Below are 25288 nucleotides of genomic sequence, written 5' to 3'. Positions count from 1 at the left end.
TCTAGATATTTTAAGCACATTGTTGAAAGCTACTCCTTACATGTAAAGATTCCAAATATTACTCCTCATTGGCAGTGTATTTATCTGATCACCTAAAGAACTCTGATGGAGATATATAATGAAATTAATCTTGCTAATAAAACATCCATTCTGTAGGCAGTGGATCAAGGTTTCAAAACTTATTGTTTAAGAAATATACTTCATAAGGCTTATACCTACCATAGGTGGTGAATCTTCTCATGGATTTATGCAAAATAAATTTTGGGATGGATTGATTGATTGACTTAAGTGCTACTGAGGACATTTGTGAGTCATAAGTTGTCAAAATATCAACATTAAAAAGCATATGGCAGAAGTTGATTTCAACGCTGATGACTTTGAGCTGTTCCTGAGTTCAGTGAAGATACTGCAGAATCTGGTGCCTCTAGCAAGAACACTAGAAGTAGAAATAAAGCCTGAAAATGTGACTTAATGTCTGCATTCTCATAATGAACCTTAGTGTGTGAGAAATAAATTGCTTTTTTTTTTTTTCTCCCAGTTCTGGGGATTGAACTCAGGACCTGGGCACTGACAGTTTTCTTAAGGCTAACACTCTACCTCTTGAGCTACAGTATTACTTCTGGTTTTTTTTTCTGTTGTACCAAGGAATCGAACCAAAGACTTCCTGCATGCTAGGCAAGCACTCCACCACTAGGCTACACTCCTGGCTAAGAAATTGCTTCTTATGGATAAACAAAGCAGTTTAATTTCCCCCTTCTCCCCCCCCCCATTTCTTCTCATCCTTTTCTTTTGCTTTCCTCTCTTTGTTTTTCTTTTCTTTTGGTGCTGGGTGCTAGGGCTTGAACTCAGGAGGGCTTAGCTCTTTTGCTCAAGATTAGCCTTCTGCCATAGCTGTACCTTTGACTTTTGAGTGGGTGATTAGAGATGAGTGTCAGAGATCCTTAGATCTTTAGATCTCAGCCTCCTACTGAGTAGCTAGGATTATAGAAATTACCAGTTCCTGGCTAGAATGTGATTATCTTAAGATGGAGTTTATCCTTTGAGATGATGACAAAATTTACAATATCATATCGACTTAATTGATGCAGCACTAGCAGAATTTGAGAGAACTCTAATTTTGAAAGAACTACACTAGGTAAAACAGTATCCAAAAGAGCCAACATGGTACTAGAAGTTTATTGTGAAAGGAAGCACTGACTAATGGGGAAAACTCATTACTATCTTATTTTAATGAATTGCTACAGCCTCTAACCCCTAGCAATTGCCATCCTATCCAATCAGTAGTCATTAACACTGAAGCAAGACCCTCCACCAGAAGAAAGAGTGAGTCTTTGAAGGCCCTGCCAGTTATTAGCATTTTTCAACAATGAAGTTATTATTATTAAGTTGTACATTATTTTTCTTAAATATTATACTGCCTTATTCATGGACATGCCTTATTGCATGTGGTTTTGGCTAATCACAATAAAAGAAATTTCAAAGTCAGAAAAATTTCAGTTCTTGAATGTGTTTTACCTAGCTCAGTTGATATAAAAAGCTTTTCAGTCCTGAATTATTAATTTGTCATTGTGTGATCTGCTGAGTGTATCTCTGCTTTTAATTTTGTGAAAATAATGCCTCTCCAAAAGAAAATGCTACCCCAAAAGCAAGGTAAAAGTTAGTGTGCTTAATTTAAGTGATTTAAAGAAAGTGTTGAGCCAGGCAGAGTAACTCACACCTGTAGTCCTAGCTGAGATCTAAGGACAACAGTTCAAAGCCAGCAAGCCAGCCCAGGCACTAAAAAGTCCTGAGACTCTTATCTCCAATCAACCACCAGAAAACATGAAGTGGCACTGTGGCTCAAGGGGTAGGGTGGTAGCCTTGAGCTGAAGAGCTCAAGGACAACACTCAGGCGCAGAGTCCAAGTCCCACAACCAACTGACAAAAAAATAAAAAGAAAAGAAAAGAGTTTAGGGTTGGGAGCATGGCTTAGTGGTAGAGTGCTTGCCTAGCATGAGGCCCTGGATTCAATTCCTCCATACCACATACTCAGAAAAAGCCGGAAGTGGCACTGTGGCTTAAGTGGCAGATTGCTAGCCTTAAGCAAAAAGCGTCCATGGACAGTGCCTAGGCCTTGAGTTCAAGCCAAAGAAGGAAGAGGAGGAGGAGAAGGAGGAGGAGGAGGAGGAGGAGAAGGAGGAGGTGGGGGAAAATGTCTAAAGAAAAATTAAGATGAGTTTCACCCAATGCCATCTAGAAAGTTGAAAAGTTGAAGAGAGTTAGAAATGTGAGAGTCTGGGTCTAGGGTACACAAGATCATCTGGTTATTCCTTACAATAATTTCTTGGGTATGAATCTATCATTATCTGTAGATAAAGCATTTAATTGAAAATAAGTAACCAAGCCAGAAATTGTGATAAATTCTTCTATTCCTAGTACTCTTATAATCCCAGTACTATAAATTCTTATCATCCTAGAAGGCTGAGAAAGAAAATAGAGTTTGAGGCGAGCCTGCGCCTGCATATTACACCCTATCTCAAACACTCCTCACCCCTGTAGAAATTTAAAAAGAAATAGAGTGGAAATAATGCAAGCCTAAAAAAAATAGCTATATCTTAAAATACTGAAAATAAAAGATGCCAGGTAGTTTGGTTCTCAAGCCTACTCACCCATTTCCCATTGCAGTATCATAAAGGAAATAAAACCAAAGATGAGTGAAACAATTAGATAGACTACCTTACCTTCTTTGCCTTGGGGTCACTGTCATTCTTTGAAAAGAGTAGCAACTACTCTTTCTAGTCAGTGATCTGTTTCTGTCCATTTCCTCTACCCCAACAGTTGCTGGAAAAGTAACATTGGTTAATACATTGTCTTAACTTGTCAAACAAGTTTATATTTTAGACATGAATAAAATAAATGTACAGGTAACCATGATATTGACAGATTTGGATAAATGTCATGAAAAATTCAGAGAAAGACATTTGGAAATTTAGAGGGAGAGTTAAGAGCAAAACAAATGGAGGACATCCAAAAAAATGACAGATGAATCTGATAAAGGATGGAGGAAAGGAAAGAACAGAGAATGTGTCCAGAATTGTATCCAGATGAATGAGACTAGAGTAGTATTATAGCAGTGATTGAGTATAAAAGTCCTTCACTGCAGAGCTTTTGTGTATGCTTTGTCTGCTACATTGTATGTATCCTTCCTACCTAAAACAGCACCAGTATGTAGTATGTACTCAATAAATACTATGAGTAAATGAATACTGGAATTAGAAGGAGTCATCACCTGCTTGTGCAGGGATGATTTGATAGTGAGTTCTGGAATCTTAAATGTAGGAACAAGACTTTACCATTAGGTACCTGCCATTGCTTCAACTATCATCACAGCTGTCATCCACATGCCTCTTAAAACTTAGGGAGAAGCAGTAATACAAGAAGCATGCTGGTGAAGATCATGAACTATGTAAATAAACTATGGGGAAACAGTATTAATATTGATTTGGTATATAGAGTACTTAGTTGGGCATTAGATCCTTAATAAGCACTATTGACTGGATTGGCTATTCATCAAGTCCTGAGATAAGTTGTCACACTTCTGACTCTAACACATTAAAACTATATTTTGGGACTATGCTTTTAGCTCTGAATAATAGAGTCCTAGCCTAGTTGTACAGTCCCTGGATTCAATCCCCACCACTACCAACAAAATAGAACAAAAGCTGAATTACCTCATGTAAAAACGAAATAATGTCTTAAAGATCATCCAGCCCCAGCTCATCAATTAAACTAAGATCAGAATGAAGATGTGTTTTAAAGTCATACAGTGAGCGGAAGGAAAAATTGGAGGAAAAAGGTTAGTCACAGATTAAAAGTCAGGGTAACGGTTCTATGTACACTGTGGAAAGAATAAGAGACAGATACCAATTAGCTGAATTCCTCCTCCCTGGTCCACATAGGTTTTTGGGGATTGAATTCAAGATTATTTATGCTAGACAACCATTCTGCTACTGAATTACACCCCCAACCTTAGTGGGGCATTTGAGGGCTTAGCTCAGAATGTTACAGGATAAATTTTGTGTAAAGCTGTATTTGCCTGCAAGATACTCTACTTATATTTCTCATTTACACCTTAAATGAGCGTGTTCAAACCTAAACCGCTGTTACCACATTGTGAGATTGACAAAGATCTTAGAGTGATTCTGTGTTCAGTCCTCTATTTTGCAGATGAGTAGAGATCTCATCTTATACTTACTGGTAGCTTTGTGGGCAATTACTTGTCTTTTGGGCCACATTTGTTTAGGTCTCAGAACAATGCTTTAGGATCCCTTTGGCTTAGAGTGAGCTTTCAGAATTAATTCTAGCTACAAGTAACCATTGATCTTGCAAGTGGTTCCATTCCCACCCCCCTAACAGTTTGATCCTCTGCTTGAAGCTTGAATCATCAAAGATGACCTAATGATATAGAAAGAGTTGATTGGGCTGTGACTCAGTGGTAGATCATATGCTTGTCAAGCATGTGTAAGGTTCTGGGTTGAACGGTTAAATGGAATTAGAGAGATGGGGTAGTGTTGGTGGTAGTGGTTGTAAAAAGTATAATGAGCTGGACCTGGGGAGATCATAAAGTAAATAAAATGAATTTTATTCTGGTTGTTTGACCTCTTAATCCTGAGAAAGAGAAATTCTCTTGAGTGCCTTAGACATTAATCCGTTTGAAGCCCACTGGTTTGGAGGCCTTTGATAGTGATTGCCATCTTGAAGTCTTGAAGCTCTACAAGTTTCCCAGTGATGTAAACATACACCCTGAAGTGATGACTAGAAGTAAAAACCAGACCATCATTTCAGCTGTCAGCTGTCATTTAAAAGCTTTCATTGATTACATTAGTGTTGTGTTAACCAGCTGCTTTTTGTGTGAATTTGTTGCCTTGAAATAGATTGATTGTTTTAGATCCAGCTTAAAGATAAGTGTTTTGTGAGGCGAAGCTTAGGAGTAGTTAATGTATTGGATTTGCATGAGTGAATTTTAAAACACTTGATATATTTTTAATCATCATTTTTATAGTATTATTTCTAATTTTGAATTTTAGTCAGAAACTGATTAAGTCCTATTCTCAACACCACGGGGAGACAGAGAGAAAATAGGACAGTCATTACCCTCAACTATGAGTCACACTGAGTACACAATGAAGGACGTGACAGTTCAGATTTTTTTCCTTTTTACTTCATTTCCCCATCTGAGCTTTCATGTTGTGTAATTTTTAATTTTAATTTACTGACTTGTAAAGCATGTTCATGACTAAAAATGTAATCATTTAAGCTTTTATGTTTTCTTTCACATGGTTATTAGGTTGCAAGACTGGAGAAAGATAAAGAAGAACTACAAAACCAGCTGCTCAGAGTTGATCTGACAAAAGACAGCAAACGCACAGAGCAACTTGTGCGAGAAAAAGCCCATTTGTGTCAAAAATTAAAGAGTTTGGAGGCTGAAATAGCAGAATTAAGGGCTGAAAAAGAGAACTCTGGTGCTCAGGTAGAAAATGTCCAAAGAATACAGGTGCGGCAGTTGGCTGAAATGCAGGCTACAGTCAGATCCTTGGAGGTAAGGTTTTAATTGCTTCCCTGTAGAATATGGCATAGTGTTTAAAAGTACAATTGACAAGTGTTTGATTTTTTTTAGAGCATAAATGTATGCTCACCCTTCTGATGCTGACGCATTTGTGGAATCCCAGGAGTACATATTCTTCTGTAAAGAAGGCTATCGATTCATAAACAATAGCCATGCTACCACATTTATAAGGGATGTTTATTCTTGGAGGTCAAGTCACCTATCTCAAATGAGTTAACTATTACAAAGCCACAGAGTAGAATATTAAAAAGTAATCCTCCCAAATCAATTTGTATTTGTCAGAACTAAAGTCATCTCAAGCCAGAAAGAATAATTTCTTTTGAGATTGTAAATTCCTACACTGAAATTGAAAAATCCTAAAATTATCAGTCTTATTTGAACAGAAATAAAATGCTTAACAATTGTAGGAAAGCTTCTTGCCAGAGTAATAAAATTCAGCATGGCTCCTATTGCATACAGGTCTTTACTGGATTGTCTCAGGGAGTTCATTTGAGTAAAGGAAGTATTGGCATTGCCAGGCTAGGACTTCTGGAAATATTACCTTATGAGAATTCCTGGTTTCCATCTTATTCAGACATGATTCTCATTTGAGCTGCTAACATAGAAAAGATATGCCATTTTTAATTTTTTATTTATTCTGTGAACTTCAAGGTGTTCCCCCCCTCCATGTAGAACAATTGAAGTAGTGTGGGTTGAAGGGAAATGATTGGGCAACTAGTTTGTAGTTAAAAAATCCAGTATCCAAATCCAAAATGATTTTTGTTTCTAGCTAGCAAGCTGGCACAAGGAATACACTGATACATATTAAAGAAGAGAATCTATTTGTATTTTTTGGGATGAAAACTATGTCAGCTTTTGCTGATTTCTTGAATTAAACTTGTTAATATCATTGACTCTTAAGCTGATGTAGTTCAAAGTCAGATTATTTATGTGTTATTCTTCATTCTTTCATGTATTTGTGCCATAGCAGAGTGAGCACTGTGATTGCAGTTGAATATAGTATGTAATCCCAATGTGACACTTTTCATTAGGGTCACTTGTAGTGATTATTTTCAGAGCAAGTTGGATGAGGACAACAGATGGATGGTTCATTTGTGACTTTTTCAGAATAGTTTACATTTAATTTTTTATCATTTATCAGATGAAATGAAAATAAGCACATAACAGCCAATGTTTCATTCTTCAACTTCCTTGGTTATCATTATGGCCAGAAATTTTTTTTATTTGTGTTTTATTGTCAGGGTGATGTAAAGAGGTGTTACAATTACATTGGTCTGGTAGTGGGTATATTACTTCTTGAACATTGATACCTTTCCCACATTTTTCGTCCACTTTTCCTCCCCCTACCTGGCTAGAAAATTTTATTTGAAGAAGCTAGCTTTTGTTTGCTGAATTATTTGTTGAACATAATCCTTAACATAGTTAACATAAGTAGAAAAGTAAATGTTATAAAACTAAAATTTACCCTCTAAATGCCAAATATCTTTATCTTGATTATCTTGAACAAAAATATTTTTTATAAAACTTCAGTTTTCCCTCCCCAGAAGAAGCCTACTTTGGGTAATACTACAGAGAACATTTTTGACAACTTACATATAGACTTCATTAAAATCTTGATTATATGATGAGTCCAAGAGCTTCTTTGCACATACTTCAAAGGGCTCCTAATTAGTTAACATCTTTGAATTTTGTCTCTATCTCTCCCTTAAAAAAATAAACTGCATTGATTTTGTATTTTCAATTTTTTCTTCTTTCTCCTGTTAGGGAATCTTCTCTTTTAATATATATTTTTATTATTTAGCAAACTACTAAGTAGTTTGGGAGTTATTTCAAACTCCCAAATGTTAATTGAATGATTTCAGCATTCAACTAATAATTGCGGTAATTAGATGTGAAATGATACTTTTTTCTCATGGAAAGTATATGAACTGTATTTTCTTGGTGGCTCTTGTAAGTTACTAGTTGTATAGTTCATGGAGCAAATATCTTTTACTTGAATTGGTTTAAGAAAACTCTTTTTACTTTGTACATGAAGATGTTGACAACTTTTTGTATGGTTACACACTAACTGTAAATAATGCCTAGTTTATTTTGATACGTGAAAAGTAATGAACAAATTTTAAAGTATTTTGTGTTATTGAAAGGCTGAAAAACAGTCAGCTAAGCTACACGTTGAACGCTTAGAAAAAGAACTACAATCAAGCAATGAACAAAATACTTGCTTAATCAGTAAATTACATAAAGCAGATCGGGAAATAAATACACTGACCAGTAAAGTAAGTTGTCTTTTACTTTTGTTTATTTTTTAGAAAGCTTAATACTGTAAAATGAGAATGAAATTTGTTGTTTAATTAGTTCTCTATATTGAAAGTTTTAAAAACATATCTAAAAGCATATAGAACCTGACTGATTCTTAGGGCAGTGTGCATGAGCAAGAGGAAAGTCAGCAGGATTGTATTATATTGCTTCCATCAGGAAAATCATTCATACCAGGAGATAATAAGCCAGTGTGTTTTAACTTGTGCTCATAAAGCAATTCATTTACCTTAGTCTCTTTGTTCTTACCACCAAGCAACCAATCTTCTATTACTTGACTGCCCATGTAATTTTTATCTAACAGAGAGAATGTACTAGTCCCTCAGACTTAGAGTAGCTAGTCACCATTATAGTCTTTTCTTATAATTAAACTGTCATTCTGATTTTGGAAATCACTCTTTATATACTTTATTAATATCAGTTTAATCTTCAAGAGTCTTTTTAAGTGCAATAACAAAATTAGATTTCTGTGCTTGAAACACTAAAACCATAATTTTAGATGTATTGGATGTTACCCTTAGAATTTAAAACAAAAGAAAATTCAGGGTACAGAGAGTTCTCATGTTTTTCTTCTAATTCCTTTACAAATTATTTTCAATTCTGAAAAAGAACATTGAGGACTCAGTATTTCCAACACATTGTTTTACCCTCAGAATAGCCACGCTGAACCACTGGAGGAACTATAATCATAAAGGCAGCAATGGCAAATGGATTGTGCCAGGCTTCCGTGGTGGCTTCCCACTTTTCCTTCTCACCACTTCCTATAGGACAGTTTACCTAAAATCCCTGGCTCACTTCTGAGCTGACCCTGGTTTCTCCTCTTTTCCTATTCATACATTGCTCTATATGTTGAGTTATAGCAGAGATGTCTTTTACTCTGCTGAAAGAAAAGCAATTTAGTGTTATTTTTTTTTTGCGTGTTGATTACCACCAATTACAAAGAATTGTTTGTCCTTTTAGAGACACACTTGCATTATTTTATATTTATAGAGTATTTAAAGCATCCTTCAACTTTAAATAAAGCAAATTTCACTTGAAATTTTATATGTAAAAAGATTCCATGGAAGGATTACTTTTAATGCAATATTTTAAACATGACTGTCACAGTTTTCTTGGCAACTTGAAACTTTCATCAACATTTTACATTTCCAACAAATGGTTGTTTGCAATGCAGAGGAACACCTGGGTGTTTTTACAAGTTATTCAAATTATACATGGTTGTTATATTCTAAAATAAAATTACATTGGAATCTGTGGCTTAGATTTAAAGGACATTATTATAGATGGCTTGAAGATGATGAACATAAGGACAGTTCACATTCTGTTAGGTACATTCTTCTAGTTACCCCATGAAGTGTTTGATCTTTAGAATTCTGATAAGATTGAAGTCCGAGAATTATACTGAATATGAGTTGGGAATATGGCTCAAATGGTAGAGCACTTGCCTAGGAAGCTTGAAATCTCATGTCAATCTTCAGTCCAAAAATAAATAAACAGATGAATAAATCTATAAAAGAACTCTGGGGCCGGGAGTTTGGCCTAGTGGTAGAGTGCTTGCCTAGCATCCATGAAGACCCGGGTTCAATTCCTCAGTACCCCACATACATAGCAAAAAGCCGGAAGTGGTGCTGAGGCTCAAGAGGTAGAGCTCTAGCCTTGAGAAAGTCCAAGGACAGTGCTCAAGCCCTGAGCCCAAGCCCAGGACTGGCAAAAAAACAAACACAAAAAAAACAATAAAAAAAGAACTCTGAAAAGATTGATTTAAGAAACCATCACACAGGGTTATGCTTATTAGCTAAGTTAAGGCAGACGTGCTGTTTCAGAATCTTTTTTGAAAAGATCAGAATTTAAATACTTTTCTAGAATTTATACCCAGAGTTTCTTGGGCAACTGTAATTTTCTTCATGTATTTATATAAATACACACATAGTAGTTTTCTTATTTTTTTCTTCAGCTAGGGTACTAAGATCTTCAAAAATATTTCTACTTCAAAACATTACGGAGTATGGACTTTAACAAGTCTTGAGTTCCTGAAGTGACAGTGTATGATAACACATAAATATTTTAAAGTGTGATGGAAAAAAAGCAACCTTTTGGATCTCTCAGGAAACCTAGGCAGTACCATTAAAAATTGTAAAATTGGCACATTGTTTCTTTTCTTTTTTTTATTTTAGGCATGTGTAGTTTTTGTTTTGTTGTGTTTTTTTTTATGCCGATCTTGAACTTGGGGCCTGGGCACTGTTCTTCAGTTTCTTTTGCTCAAGGCTAGTGCTCTGCCACTTGGCATAGCTCTGTTTCAGGATTTTTAGGTAACCAATTGGAAGTAAAAGTCTAATGGACTTTCATGCGTAGGCTGGCTTTGAACTGTGAGGATTACAGTCATGAGCCACCAGTGCCTGGCTGGTATGTATACTGACTTTAGAAATGGCAGTTAAGACTTCTAAGGCATGATAAATTCCAATGACTTACCCAGATATTGGTAAGGAAGTGTCCTCAGTTCTGTTGGAAGACTTTGCTTGGTATCTCCTTGTGACAAATTCTAGTCCAGATCCTGGATTACTTTCCTTCCTAAAAGGCACTTACACACTCTTCTCCCAAAGCATTTCTCCTTTATGTGTTTAGGGAAGTATTGCATATCAAGAAAAGGACCAATAATAATTTCAGTTTATTTTTATCAATAGGTAAAAGATCTTAAACATTCAAACAAATTAGAAATAACAGATATCAAACTGGAGGCCGCAAGAGCCAAGAGTGATCTAGAAAGAGAAAGGAATAAGATTCAAAATGAACTGGATGGTAATATATGATTCCCCATGCTTTGTCGTTGTTATTTTCAGGCATAAATTCAAATTATAAGACTAGACTAATATAAGTTTTAATCTTGAAGTATATGTAGAATGTTTTTTGTTTATAAGTTGCATGTTTTGTACATTGTGTGAACTACCCTTTAAAAACAAAAAAATTTCAGCTATGGGCCGGGAGTTTGGCTTAGTGTTAGAGAGCTTGCATAGCATACATGAAGACCTCGGTTCAATTCCTCACCACCACATACATAGAAAAAGCTGGAAGTGGTGCTGTGGCTCAAGGCTCTATCGTTGAGAAAGCCCTGAGGACAGCGCTCACTCAGGCCCTGATGAGTTCAAGCCCTAGGACTGGTAAAAACAAAAAATAAAAAATTTCAGCTTCTGAAAAATGTGTTAATGAATAAATTAAATGAAACTTAGAAGATGAGATTTCTATCCTTTCTGTGTTTATAATTTTTAACTCTATTTAGATGATGTGGTTTTCAGTCCTAGAGCATTTTAAATCTATAAATTGTAAAGAATAAAGGTGGATTATAAGCCCTAGCCTAAAAAAAATGTCAATCCTAGGCCAATTATGAGAGCCTAGTTCAAGGTAGATTTTTTCTTTAAGTTTTATTTTAGAACTAGAGTATCTGATCAAAATGTCTTAGAATTTCTTTTCTTTTCTTTTCTTTTTTTTGTCAGTCATGGGGCTTGAACTCTGGGCCTAGATGCTGTCCCTGAGCAGTAGCTCAAGGCTACTGCTCTAGCTCATGAGCCACTTCTGGTTTTCTGGTGGTTAATTGGAAATAGCAGTCTCACAGAGTAGACTTTTGTGCCCAGGCTTGCTTTGAACCATGATCCTCAGATCTCAGCCTTTCCCGAGTAGATAGGATCACAGGCATGAGCCACTATTGCCTATCTCTTTCAAACTTTTAAAAATACTTACTAAGTTGCCTTTAAGTAGTAAGTATACATAGATGAGTGTATAGTTGATCTGGCCTCTGTGGTTTCAAATAGAGCTTATGATGAATGCAGATTTTTGCTGACATAGGGAGTAAATAGCCTTTGGATGTTAGACTTTCCAGTTTATTGGTGCATTGTTTTTACTTTGAGTTAAAGATGGATTTGTCATACTAATTCATTTCTATAATAATACTGTCATCTCAATATATTGTATACAAAATTCATATATTATACATAATATCCCTATATATGTAATATATATTACATAATATATAGCACAGAGTATATATATATACTAGAAGTCAATGATTTTTTTTTTTTGCCAGGCCTGGGCTTAAGCTCAGGGCCTGAGCACTTTGCTTGGACTTTCTCAAGGCTAGAGCTCTACCACTTGAGCCTCAGCACCACTTCTGGCTTTTTTCTATGTATGTGGTACCGAGGAATCGAACCCGGGTCTTCATGCATGCTAGGCAAGCACTTTAACCACTAGGCCAAACTCCCGGCCTGTCAATGATTTTCTTATAATGCTATCTTGAAGGGCTACAGCTCCCCTTTAGAGATAAAGTAAGCCTCTTTCAATATCAGCTGCCAAGATTCTAGTAATTAAATGAATACAACCTTTTGAAAAAAATTTGTGTATATGTACATTAAAAATATAATAACAGAAATGAACTCCAAGTTTTAATTTATTTCAGTCTTATGTTAAGAAAGTTTATCAGTATGGATCTTAGAAAAGATTTATCCAAAAGGACTTTCTTTTCTTCCTTTCAGCTAGTTCTGCGGCTTGAACTCAGGCGTGGGCACTGCTCTGGAGCATTTTGCTCAAAGCCAGTACTCTGCCACTTGAGCCACAGCACCACTTCCCACTTTTTCTGTGTATATGGTACTGAAGAATGCAAATAGGGCTTCATGTATGCTAGGCAAACTACCCTTCCAGCCCAAAGGAAGTTTCTACTTTTTTAATTATCTTACTATCTTACTAACTTGTTGTTAATTGTGAATTTTCTTCTTAATAATATTGAATATTGTACGTTTTTCTCCTTAAAACATATTAGGGTTACAGTCAGATAATGAAATTCTCAAATCAGCTATTGAACACCACAAAATGCTCTTAGTAGAAAAGGATCGTGAATTAATACGGAAAGTACAAGCTGCCAAGGAAGAAGGTTATCAAAAACTTGTGATATTACAAGATGAAAAGTAAGTACCTAAGGGTGTATTAAATATTCTTGTGTATGAAAACATTTTATTGTTGTATCATCTTTATCATAGTTCTTATAATTATCATGTTTTGTTTTAGGCTAGAACTTGAGAACAAATTAGCAGACTTGGAGAAAATGAAAGTAGAACATGATGTCTGGAGACAGTCTGAAAAGGATCAGTGTGAAGAGAAATTGCGGGCTTCACAGATGGCGGAAGAGTCAGCCAGAAGGGAGCTGCAGAATATTAGGTTATATTTAAATATATATATGTATATATTTAACTTTTGAAATACTTTCAGGTAACAAAATGATATAAAAATCATCACAGATTGTAAGCATTGACACCTTACATGGTCATATTACAATTAGGACTAAGAAATTAATAATATGTAATCCAAGTTATGGGGCAATGACAAATTAGGAGTGCAGAGTTCAAAGCCAGCTTGGATAATTACGATCTGAGATCAGGCGAAATAAATATAGTAAAAACGACTAGTGTCATGATACTTGCCTAGCAAGCCTGAAGTCCTCAGTTTTGCCAAATAAATAAGGCAAACATTTTTTTTTAATGAGAGAAAATAGTCAAAATATTTGTATCACAAAAAATCAAACATTTTACCAAATAACCATATAATAATGCACACATTAGGAACTTAAAGTTCCCTACTTAAAGGGAGACATGTATGTAAGTCAAGTTTAATTATACAGAATATTCCAGATTAAGAAAATTTTAAGTCATTTCTTAGAAGAAATAGAGGAGTGTATTGTCAAGTAGATGCAAGTTTTGTTTCAAAAAATATTATTGAGCATTAGTGGAAGTGACAGACGTAAAGTGGACGAAGACAGGTGAGTACAAAAATGTAGTCTTTATGATGGCTTGGAGGTGGGAAGAAGGAGCAAATTTAAGATTAGCATGTAGAAAATATGTGGTATGTTGAGAAAGGAGGAGCATTCTTACTATGTAAATACCCATCATAGAGAAAGAGAAACACTTTCATGGGTTCACAAAGTTATCTCTGGAGGATGACTACAAGGAAAAATAGAAGCATTTAAAAGTTAATAGATTAGTGACACTGAAGGAGAAAAAGTAAGTTCTGAATTCTTATTTTCCAGAATTTAAAGTGTGATAGACTGAATCCTATTTTATGCTTTTTGGGTTTTATTTCAATGTTAAATAGGTCTTTCCCCCCCCCCCAATTATTTTGGGGATGTCTCACCAAACCTTCATCTACCCTAATGTTACTCACAAAACAAGTTTTTTGTTTTGTTTTTTGCTGGTCCTAGGGCTTGGACTCAAGGCTTGACCACTGTCCTTGGGCTTTCTCAAGTCAAGCACTCTACTATTTGAGCCACAGCACCACTTTCAGTTTTTTCTGTATATGTGGTACCAAGGAATTGAACCTGGGTCTTAGTGCAGGCTAAGCAAGCACTCTACCACTAAGCCAAACTCCTGGCTCTACAAAACAAGTTTTTTCTCTTTTATTCTGTATATATAAATACATAATAAATATACTAACTATATATTAATGTATTTTGCTTATGGAGATTGACACCATTTTAAAGGACAGAATGATAGAAGAAACATTTGTAAAAGGAGTGGCACTTACTAAACCCAGTTTACCTGGGTTGGTTGTAGTTATCTAGCTTCCTAAATTGGTTTGTTGATAATCTCACTGGGATTGCATTTTTTTCAAATATTTGTGCCCAAATAAATGTGACAGAATTACAATTTAATGTAAAGGGGGTTGTATTTGTAATGTACAACCTTACCTCTATCTCCAGAGCTCTTTGTATTTTGTAAAACTGAAATTCGATATCTGTTTCACATACCTCTCCACTCTCCTTTCCTCTCAGCTTCAGCAGTCACCCTTCTACTTTCTGCCTTTATGACTTTGAATGCTCCAAGTAGCTCATGTTAGCTTTGTTACTGGTTTGTTTCACTTACTATGGTAACTTCAGTGTTTATTTTATAATGTGTTTTAGAATTATGAGTATTTCACCTTGTTATCTGATATATTGTATATATGCGTATTTGGTTATGTGAAATAGGATAGGGAAGTGGGGAAAACAAGATGAGGGGCGGGGGTGGGGGGAGGGAAATGGGGACCAAGACATGAGAAAGGGTATCAATGTTTGTGAAGTAATGCACCTTCCTATCTGGTGAATATAATGTAACCCTTCTATTAATTGCAATAAAAATATATGTGAAAGAAAATAAAAGAATTAAGGTTCAGAAAGGACCTCCAGGATATGGAAAAAAAAGAATTGTGAATCAATTGATTATTAATAAATGGAAATTTGTTTGATTAGGAATTTTGACTTAATGGCATAGTGCTTACCTAAGAAGCCCGAAGCCTGAGTTCAAAATTCCAGTACTTTCCTCTCCCCACCCTTCAAAAAGTATTTTGGGTCTGAGAGTGGTGATACATGCTTGTAATCTCAGCTATTCAGTAAATAATTAGGAAGATCAAGGTTTGAGACCATCTAGCAGATCCTGTCTTGGCCAACAAGCCTGACATGATGGTGTATCACAGTACACAGGAGACATTGATAAGAACATCACTTATGCTGAGGCCTGCTCTAGGCAAAAAGTAAAAACCTATCAAAGGGCTGAAAGTACAGCTTAAGTGGTAGAGCACCAGCCTAGCCAGTGTTAGGCTCTACGTATTACATTACCAGTAATAATAATAAAAATAATGAACAGGGCTGGGATGTAGCTCAGTGGCAAAGTGCTTGCCTAGCAAGTGCAACATCCTGGGTTCAATCCCCAGTACCAAAAAATAAAAAGACAAAAAAATAATTAACAATATTTTGGATTTTTTTACATTTATGTTTTAGATTTAATTCATGTTACTTTTTATGTGGCTTAAAGTGATGATAAATACCTATTTTTTTAAAATTTTTTTGTGGAGGGTACAGCTATTCCAGCATCATTCTTGACCTCCTTTAATGATTTCATTACATTTGTTGAAAATTAAAGAGACTGTAAAAGTGTGTGTCTGACTATATATAGACTGCATCCTATCTGTCTATAATTCTGTCCTGTTTTACACTGATAACACATTGTTGCAGTTATCATAGCTTCATAGGAAATTCAACTTAGATATGTTTTCTCTTTTGATCTTTTTTGCCAAGAGTTATGCAGGTTTTTTAGGTTTTGGCTTTTAATATAAATTTCAATATCACCTTGTTACTTTTGTTCAGAAAGCTTCTTAAGATTTTGTTTGAGGGGCCAAGAGTTTGGCCTAGTGGTAGAGTGCTTGCCTACCATGTACAAAGACCCAGGTTCGATTTCTCAATACCACATATATAGGAAAGCCAGAACTGATGCTGTGGCTCAAGTGGTAGAGCACTAACCTTGAGGAAAGCCCAAGGAGAGTTCCCAGGCCCTGAGTTCAGTCCCCAGGACTGGCAAAAAAAAAAAAAAAGATTTTGTTTAAGGGCCCAGAGTGTGGCCTCGTAGTAAAGTGCTTGCCTAGCATGCATAAAACCCTGGATTTGATTACTCAGTGCCATACACACAGGGAAAGCCGGAAGTGGTGCTATGGTTCAAGTGGTAGAAGAAGCACCTGCCTTGAGAAAGCTCAAGAGCAGTGCCCAGGAACTGGCAAAAACAAAACTTTTTCTTGATTGAGATTGTTGGGTCTGCATTGGATTCTTAGGTTGATTTCAGTCTTGCTGTAAGAATACCAGATCTTTCAATCTGTGAATATCAAACATCACTATGTCGATTGTCTTTCGTTTCTGTCATTATAGTTCTTTGTTTTTATTTGTATTTTTTGGTGCTGATAACTGGGACTTAGACACATCTCCCCTCCTCATGCTTGTCTTTTATTAAATTTTATTCCTAAGTATTTTATACTATTACAAATGACATTATTAAAAGATTGCTTCTTAATTGTTCACTACTAATCATAGAATTAGTGGACCTTTATGTATAGATTTTGAGTCTATGGTACAGAGTCATGCAGTTTCTAGTGATTATTTCTTAGATGTTTCTGAGACCATACTGTAGATATTGTGCTCTTTTAGTTTCCTTTGTTCACTTTGTTATTGCTTAGAATTTAATTCTAATGTTTATGCTTTCATTTTTATTTGTAAGAATAATCAGTATGAAGAAATGTTTCCATAGAGTATAATACATAGTGTTTGTTTTGTTTAGCAGTTTCTAACTTCAATTTGTATTTTCTGTCTGACCCTATAATTTTTGAACAGGAGATATGTTCAGTTCCTAAGCCTCTTGTAACGAGTTACCACACACTTATCACTTAAACAACAGAAATTTATTTTCTCATATTTCTGGAGGCTAGATGTTTAAATGAAAGTGTCAGCTGACTCAGTCTTTTGGAGGCCTATTTCATTTCCCTCTCCTGGCCTTTTCCCTACGCATACACATCCTGGCTGTCATATTGGTGACCTCAGTTAACCTTAATTACTTCTCTTCCTTCTCCATCACCTCCTCCTCCTCCTCTTCCTCCTCCTCCTCTTCCTCCTCCTCCTCCTCCTTCTCCTTCTTTCTCTTTCTCCTCCTCTTCCTCCTCCTCCTCTTCCTCTCCTTCTCCTCCCTCTCCCTCTCTTTTTCCTTCTCCTCCTCCTCCTTCCTGCCTTCCTGCCTGCCTGCCTGCCTGCCTTCCCTTCTCCTCTTCTTCTTCCTTCCTCCTTCTACTGCTGCTCCTCCTCTTCTTCTTCCTCCTCTTCTTCCTTCTCCCTTCCCTCCTTCCTTCCCTTCCTTCCTTCCTTCCTTCCTTCCTTCCTTCCTTCCTTCCTTCCTTCCTTCCTTCCTTCCTTCCTTCCCTCCCTCCCTCCTTCCCTCCCTCCCTTCCTCCCTCCCTCCCTCCCTCTTTCCTTCCTTCCTTCCTTCCTTCCTTCCTTCCTTCCTTCCTTCCTTCCTTTCTTCCTTCCCCTTCCTTCTCTTCCTCCTCCTCTTCCTCCTCTTCCTCTTCTTCCTTTAAAAGGGCCTTCTTCTTTAAAAGGGCCTTATCTCCAAGCATAGCTTTATGCAAAACTTTGAAAGGCCATAATTCTCAAAGAAATTTTGTTTTAAGATGGGGATGAATCTTTTTTTTTCCCCTTTTAAATTTTGTTGTGAATTCCTAATTTTATTGCACTGTGATTAGAGAGTATTGTTTGTATTTCCACTGCCTTCTGGAAGAACACATTGGTTTTTTTCCTCCCTATATCAGGTCAAGACTAGGATAAGCAGGTGAAGCCCCCAGGGTGTAAAATTTGAGGAGACACCCACTTCCATGAGCAGACTGCACTTGCTAGCAGGAGCTCAAAGTAAGTGTTGCAAAATGTGCATTCAGCTACCTCAGATTCCTTACGCAAGGCTCAATCCTGTTGTATGTGATCCGTTGTTGTGAGGATCACATAATCATTTGGAAAGTATTCAATTAGATGAGTTTAGTTGCTTTTTGACTTAATTAGGTTATAATCTGATAACCTCCTGATAAGTTAAATGTGCTTAGTATACCTAATCTATCTGTCCTCCTAGTTTAGTGACTCAGTACACTGTAGTGGTTCAGTTATTTGCCCTAGTGGTCCCACATGGCTTATGAGGACCTACTGCCACCGTACAGCACTGCGAAAGGCAGAGCCTGTATCTATCCAATTCAAAATTGCATGTACACTTGCTCCTGCGTGAATTTACTTTCACACTACTATGAACTGTAAGGTAGTATCCATATAAAGTTTGATATATAGATGTGTGAGTGTATGTATATTTTTGTATCTCTGTAGATACCGACAAATACATAAGTTCTACCTTATTCACGATTATGTACCTTTTTGTCTACTGTTTTTACTGTTTGATATCTCTATATGAAGACTGATTAATACTGAAGTCTCCTGCTATTATTACTTATTTTTCATGTATTTTTTGCACCATAAAGGTGATTTAGGTACTACTTAGAATGGAGATAACTGTACATTACATCTTGTTTGTGAGTTGTAGATTTTAGTGTTATAAGGTGCTTTTCTTTTCCTCATTTAGTTCTTTTTTCCTTGCACTCTGTAATGTCTGATATTACTGCTGTTACTGATGTGATATTTTCATTTGCTTGATGTACCTTTGTCTTATTTCTCAATTCCCTGCATCACTCTTTAAAAATTATGTATTTTGTACATAGAATGTAGTCACAATAGTCTCACAAAGGTATCAAGCCATATGGGAGAGGTTGTTTTTAATGAGTAAGTGAAATTCATTCACCTATGATGAGCTGTTGTTCCCTAAAGATTTGTATGCAGAAGAAATTAAAATTAGTTGTTGGGTTTTGTTCCCCCTCTCTTTCTCTTTTCCTTCCATCCTTCCTTCCTTCCTTCCTCCTTCCCTCCCTCCCTCCCTCCCTCCCTCCCTCTCTCCCTTCCTCCCTCTCTTCCTCCCACCCCCCAACACGCCCTCCCCCATCCTGGAGCTTAAACTCAGGGCCTGCGCATTGTTCTTGCTTTCTCACAGTACCACTTCTGAACCTAGGGCTTTGTTCATGCTAGTCAAGCACTCTACCATTAGATCATGCTCCTGGCCCTTTCCTTTTTTCTTATAGTTGTTTTGAGATTGAGCATTTTCTGCCTTCCACTTACACTAAGGGTGTAGTTTTTGTTTTTTACCAGTCCTGGGCTTGATCTCAGGGCCTGAGCACTGTCCTTGGATTTTCTCAAGGCTAGAGCTCTACCATTTGCGCCTTAGCACCACTTCTGGGTTTTTTCTATGTATGTGGTACTGAGGAATTGAACCCAGTTCTTCATGTCTGCTAGGCAAGTGCTCTACCACTAGGCCAAACTCCCAGCCCAAGAGTGTAGTTTTATACAACTTCTTTTTGCTTAAATTGTATTTGCAGAGAGTATGTCTAAGACCATGTCAGAGCATTTGTCCATTTTGTTGGCACCTCTGAGTTTCTTGTATCTGCTTTTTACATTATAAAATCCTAGTGACTTTGCTAATTATATCAATTAGGGTTGAGTGACTTTTCAAAGTAATATTTAAGTTGTAGCTTATGTTTAAGACAAGGTTCTTGTTCTTGATTCAGACAGATATGTGTATTATTTATTGTGTCAGGCTTTATGGACTATTCAATTATTAATGACTGTGATTTGGAAATCACAAATCTGTTACAGATTTTGAGAGCCATAATGTTGTTCATGTCTTCAACTTTCAGGCAGTTATAGTATTTAACTATTTAAGATAGGAGTTTAAAATCTCTCCCCTCCCCAGAAACCCCATTCTATTATTGTGTCTATAATGGCCACACAATATGGTCAGTTAGAATCTTTTCTCTTAGACGCTAAGCCTGTTTTTCCTGCTTTGGGCTTCTGTTGCCATAGTGATAAAATGTTCAGTATTCTGTTTTACTTAAAGACAATAACGAGCATGATCCTTAGGGGTTTTTTTTGGTTTTTAGATTTTTTGGAAAATGTATAAAACAGCTTTCATCCCTTGACTTTTTTATTATAAATAATTTTCTCTGCCATTAGCCTCTTTGATGATTTGTCTTTGATGCCTCTTCAGTTTCTCCAGATCATTTACAATGTGTAATTGACTCAACTTGTTTTAAAAGGACACTAGATGTGCATCAGATTTTTGAACATTCTACAGTTTTTTCCATGGCATTTCTGATTTATTGATTTATTAACTCAACTGTATCAACCAGGTTTATTTTTATTATTTGCTAAAATAGAAAAATTACTTATCTTATTTTGGGTTTGTGATAGATCAAACAGAGACTATCTTTAGAAAAAGGTCTTGGTAAGATGAAAATTCTAAACCATTAAAAAAAAAGAAGATACCCATTTATTTAAAATAATAGTATCTGTTACAGTAAGTACTAATCTGTTAGACAAGAATCTCTGCTTTGGAGATCCTCGTATTTATTAGATGATTTTTTTTTAATACTGAAGATGAAACTCAGCTCTTTAGTGCTTGCTGGAGGAATGCTTTGCCCCTTGAGCCACACCTCATTACTAGTCTTTAGTTTTCATTAAAATTGCTTCTTTCATCATTAACCTGTTATGTCACCAAAAGTAAGTTATATTTATAGAAATATTTTGTATTTCAAAGGCTACCAACTACATTTATTGCATATGCAATGTTTATAAATTACCTGAACCGTAAAACTGTAAAATTGCAATAGTTTGAATATAATAAAGTATATAGTCAACTTTTGTTTATGGCAGAAATCCAACTTCAAATATGAGCCACATAAAGGGACTTCATTGGCTGACAAGTTCTAGAAAGGACAGGGATTACCTGTCTTCTTGGACCTGGAACTCAACTATGAATAGACAAGGTTGGCTTCTTCCTTTTCCGTCTCCAGCGCCTACTTCTTTCCTACAACTTTCTGTTAAGGCCAAGATCTAAGAAGATAGTTCTTATTGCCAGTTGAAGCCAGAAAAAATCTCTAGAGAAAGGTTTGGTTCTGTTTCACATATCTGTCCTGTGACCTATCATTGTGAAAGGAGGATTGGGCACACTAGCTCAGCCAGACTGTGTACCTGTCTTTCTCTTTCATGGTTGATATGCAGTTTAATGTCAAAAGTGGGGAGGAGGTATTTGGTGAAGTAATAGCAGTAACTATTCAAGGGAAAGGACAATCAATCATTTAAGATGTCCTGTAGTGATAATGTAAGTTAATTTATCTTTTGCATGGCTTAAAGCCAGAGTTGTGTTTTCTTTCCATTTAGGGTTATTTTTTTTCTTAAGGTTTTTATAAACATTTTGACGTTTTGTTTTCATCAGGTTGGAATTTTGTTGTTGCCTATAGTGGGTATTTGCTTCTAAATATTTAGTATGTCATCATTTCTGTTTATGCCCCATCTTGAGAAGAATTGGCTGTTGTACTATTATAAGGAGCTGGGTAAATAATGGAGATGACAGCAGTGAAAGACGAGGTGGCTCCTCTTGCAGGACTTTGCCTGTGATTCTCGCCAATTACTGTGTCCTGGTTTGGGTTCTGTAATCCTTTTTTGGATTCAGTGGCTCTTATATCCCTCCAGGAAAGTCCTCTCGTGTTAATAATTGCCAGAATCAATTTCTAGTGTCTGCAAGTGGGAAACTTGCCTTCAAAGGTTGGCCATTCTCAAGAGACTTGTTCTATCAACTTTTGACAATTGAGAAATCACACATACAGTCTTTCTTGTTATATTATTTTGCTTTCCCTTGATAATGGAGACAAATGAAATAGAACTTTTTACACCCATTATGGTATAACTAGTAATTATAACTATTTATACCTAAAGTTAAATTAATTATAATTCTAAGAAATTAAATTAGCCACACATGTCTGATATTCCATAGCAACCTGTAGCTCAGTGGAGATTGCTCTTGGACTGCTAAGGGCCAAGTTCTGAGTTTGTTATTTTCATTGTGTTCAAAACATGTAGAACTGGATTCAGCATGCTTGGGTACTCAGTAAGTAATCAGTAAAAGTTGAAATAGCACACGTGAGCCATATGCCATAGAAAACATATATCACAAGTACCACAGTTGGCTATCCTGTACTTGGAAAGGAGCTTGGAACAGCTCCACATTAATATTCTAAAATTTCTGTTTAAACTTTTCCATGGCTGAATTCTCTGTTGTATCTTAGCTCCATTCTATCTCCTACTTTCATAATTACTTCTAAAGTTTAAAGTAATTATAGTCTATTATTACCTAACTTATTTATCCTTCATTTTGATTTCTCTTTAGCCACCTATTCATTAAAATTGTGTGTGTGTGTGTGTGTGTGTGTGTGTGTAAAACCCAAGGCCTTACACATGCTAGGTTAGCACTTTATACCCTCCAACAAAACTGTCCTTCACCAACTTTCTCTACTGTAACCTTCAAATTCCTGTGTATTATTAAGCAATGTTTTACAGTTCCATACTAAAAAATAAAAGTAAAACTTGACTTTCTCCTGATAACATACATGATCTGGCAACCCTTTTAAGTGAAAATTATTCTTCCCTTGTGCTATAAGAAAGGGCCCACAGGGAAATGAACATTTATAAATAAACTCTTGTGTTCAGATTATTGTTTGACTAATTTTTATTAAAAATGATTTTTCCCTTTGGTATTTGTACATTCAGTTTACCTGTTTCTTTTTTTTTTCTTTTCCAGTTACTGATTTACATTTATTCCTTAGCATTCATTGAAGTCTTGCTGTCTGTCTCAACTTTTTCTGTTTTTTAATCCCACGCCACCATTCTTAGAGACTACCCATCTATACCCTTGAACTGTGCAAACTTTAACTTTTAATACTTGTATCTTCACTATGGATTCTTTATCTGTATTCTACTTCCACATTCCATACACTTAGCCACATACTAAGCTTTGTCAGCTTCTAAATAGACCTGGGTATGAAATCTTTCGCTTTATTGATACCTTAAAATTTCTTATCTCCATCTGATTTTATTTCTTTCTATGATAGTAAACATATTCTTTCTTTACTTCCAAAACAAACTGTACTTTTCTTTTTTTACTATTAAAATAATTTAATAATCTTTGTTTTATAGTTTTGTTTTCAAAAGAACTTTGACATCAGCATATCCCCCAATCCCATCATTATGTTTTAGTATTAAGAGTTGGAACTATGCAGGTAAATGCTAACACAGCTTAATATATGTAATTCTTGCATTTTATTTCAATAACACCACTGTAATTTCCAAATCATTATCTATTCAGTACTCTGAAAGTAAAACAGCCCTGGATCTTAAGGTTAAAAAAAAGAACAAAAAACAAAACTTAGTCCTCGGTGACTCCTCTCCTAGAGTATTTAGTGAGTGAAGGAAATGAGCAGCCAAATACTTTGGTGATAGCAATAAAAGCTGCCAGAAGTTCTGGCCTTGGGCCAAAACCACCTGGAGCATACATTCTTCAAAAGTTTTTCAGACTCACTGCTACAAGTATGAAGGGTTACTAATCAAGCTATAGAATTAAGCTGGACTACCAAACGCATATATATGGTATAAATTGGTTCCTTTAATACTGTCAGTGTGTTAATAAACATCAAATATCCTTCATAGGCATGTAGGTTTCTTATGATACAAGCTGAGCCTGTTAGATTTAAGGGGGATAAATTAAGGAAGAAGAAAGCAGAACCATTTAAAAATACAAGTTTCAATTTACATGATTGTAGAATATTCTCTTCAGAGAAGGCAGGATACATGATTTTTCAAAACTCACAAATCTGAAGCAGGCCTTGGTCACTACTTCAATTGTAGCCTGGAAGTGGTAAGTGCTGCCCTTCCTTTGCTTCAAAGAAAGTGTAAGAAAGAGTGATGAGGTCAACATTCACCATTCTTGAATCTTCAGCAAATTCCAGATCATTGTAAAAAAAAAAAAAAAACACTGGCATATCTACTTCCTTTTGGGGATTAAGCCTTTGTTTTTTCAAAACAGAAGCACTGGATTTTATTGAAATATTGCCCAGCTTCAAATGGTACAATATTGTATGTAGAAATTCCAATTCTTGGTTTGTCAGTAGGATTCTTAGCTTTATAAAATGCTAGTGCAGTCTCTCCTGGTACCACATATATCGCTGTCTGCTGAGCTCTAAAGTTCCACTGGAGACTGGCATGCACATCTGCGTTGAAGGTCACCTTAATAATCCGGTCTTTAACAGGCACCATGCTTTCAATCTGGTCTGATGCATGCCCTGTGACTGCTGATCCACCGAGGCCTGGAGTCTGGCAGTAGAGCCTATAGAGGGGCACAGCGTGGTAGGAGGCCCCCAGCATGCCCACCGTGGCCCCAGCCGCTCACCGGCCGCCTAGGTGAGCAGCGTCTTGTTCCGCCGCCGCTGCCATTCGTCCTCCTGAGCCCGGGCGAAGCCATTCATGCTCTTGGACCGCCGCGGCACCTCCACGTTATAACTCCAGCCCCGACCCCCGGTCCGGGTCCAGGCGCCTCCACGTTCCGAGTCGCCTCACAGCCTTCTCCGCCTCCCCGGCCTCTGTCCACCTTAGTTTAAGAAAAGTTCCTGCCCCCTCCACTGTCTTAGGTCGGGGCTCCAACGTGGCCCCGGCACCAGCCACACCACAGCACACGGCCCAACAAACTGTACTTTTAAAACAGTGTGACGTCTTGCTTCATCACACTATTTTCCATGTACATTATATCTTTGCTTTTCTGTGTCAGACTCCTGTTTTGTCTTCAAGGCCTAGTTCAGATTTCATGTCTTTTACATAGTTTTTACTGAGCCTCTAATGGACTTAGCTGCACTTTCCCATACATTATTCTTCCAATATGAGATTTACTATCTTTTGAAATATGACACAACTTAAATATTCAAAACCTAATCAGAAGAGAAACTACAGTTTATTTCTTCATTTTTCTTTTTTTTTTTTTTTTTTGCGTGGCACCAACATCCCGTATTGGTTTCAGCATTACCACGAAGGGAGGAAACATGTCAGCTTCTCATCAGGGGGTGGTGCCTAGACCG

The 25288-nt window shown here is 36.4% G+C and overlaps 1 protein-coding gene and 1 pseudogene across 2 annotated transcripts in view; one reads left to right on the top strand and one right to left on the bottom strand.

The window, feature by feature from the left end:
• The window catches only part of Cep83 (centrosomal protein 83), a 97313-nt gene that overhangs the window by 43862 nt on the left and 28163 nt on the right, over window positions 1-25288 (top strand). For both annotated transcript variants that reach the window (XM_090328399.1, XM_090328398.1), the window contains exons 6-10: window positions 5327-5578; window positions 7750-7881; window positions 10603-10717; window positions 12726-12870; window positions 12971-13120. In XM_090328399.1, coding sequence (XP_090184525.1) covers window positions 5327-5578; window positions 7750-7881; window positions 10603-10717; window positions 12726-12870; window positions 12971-13120 — 794 coding nt within the window. The remainder of the gene's footprint in view (window positions 1-5326; window positions 5579-7749; window positions 7882-10602; window positions 10718-12725; window positions 12871-12970; window positions 13121-25288) is intronic.
• LOC150067356 (cytochrome c oxidase assembly protein COX11, mitochondrial pseudogene) lies at window positions 24059-25080 on the bottom strand (annotated as a pseudogene).

This window comes from Megascapheus bottae, chromosome 2 (genome assembly GCF_031878675.1).
Source record: "Megascapheus bottae isolate mThoBot1 chromosome 2, mThoBot2.hap1, whole genome shotgun sequence".
In the NCBI taxonomy this organism is placed as follows: Eukaryota; Metazoa; Chordata; class Mammalia; order Rodentia; family Geomyidae; genus Megascapheus; species Megascapheus bottae.
Note: the sequence above shows the minus strand (reverse complement) of the source record. Positions and strands in the feature narration are given on the sequence as shown.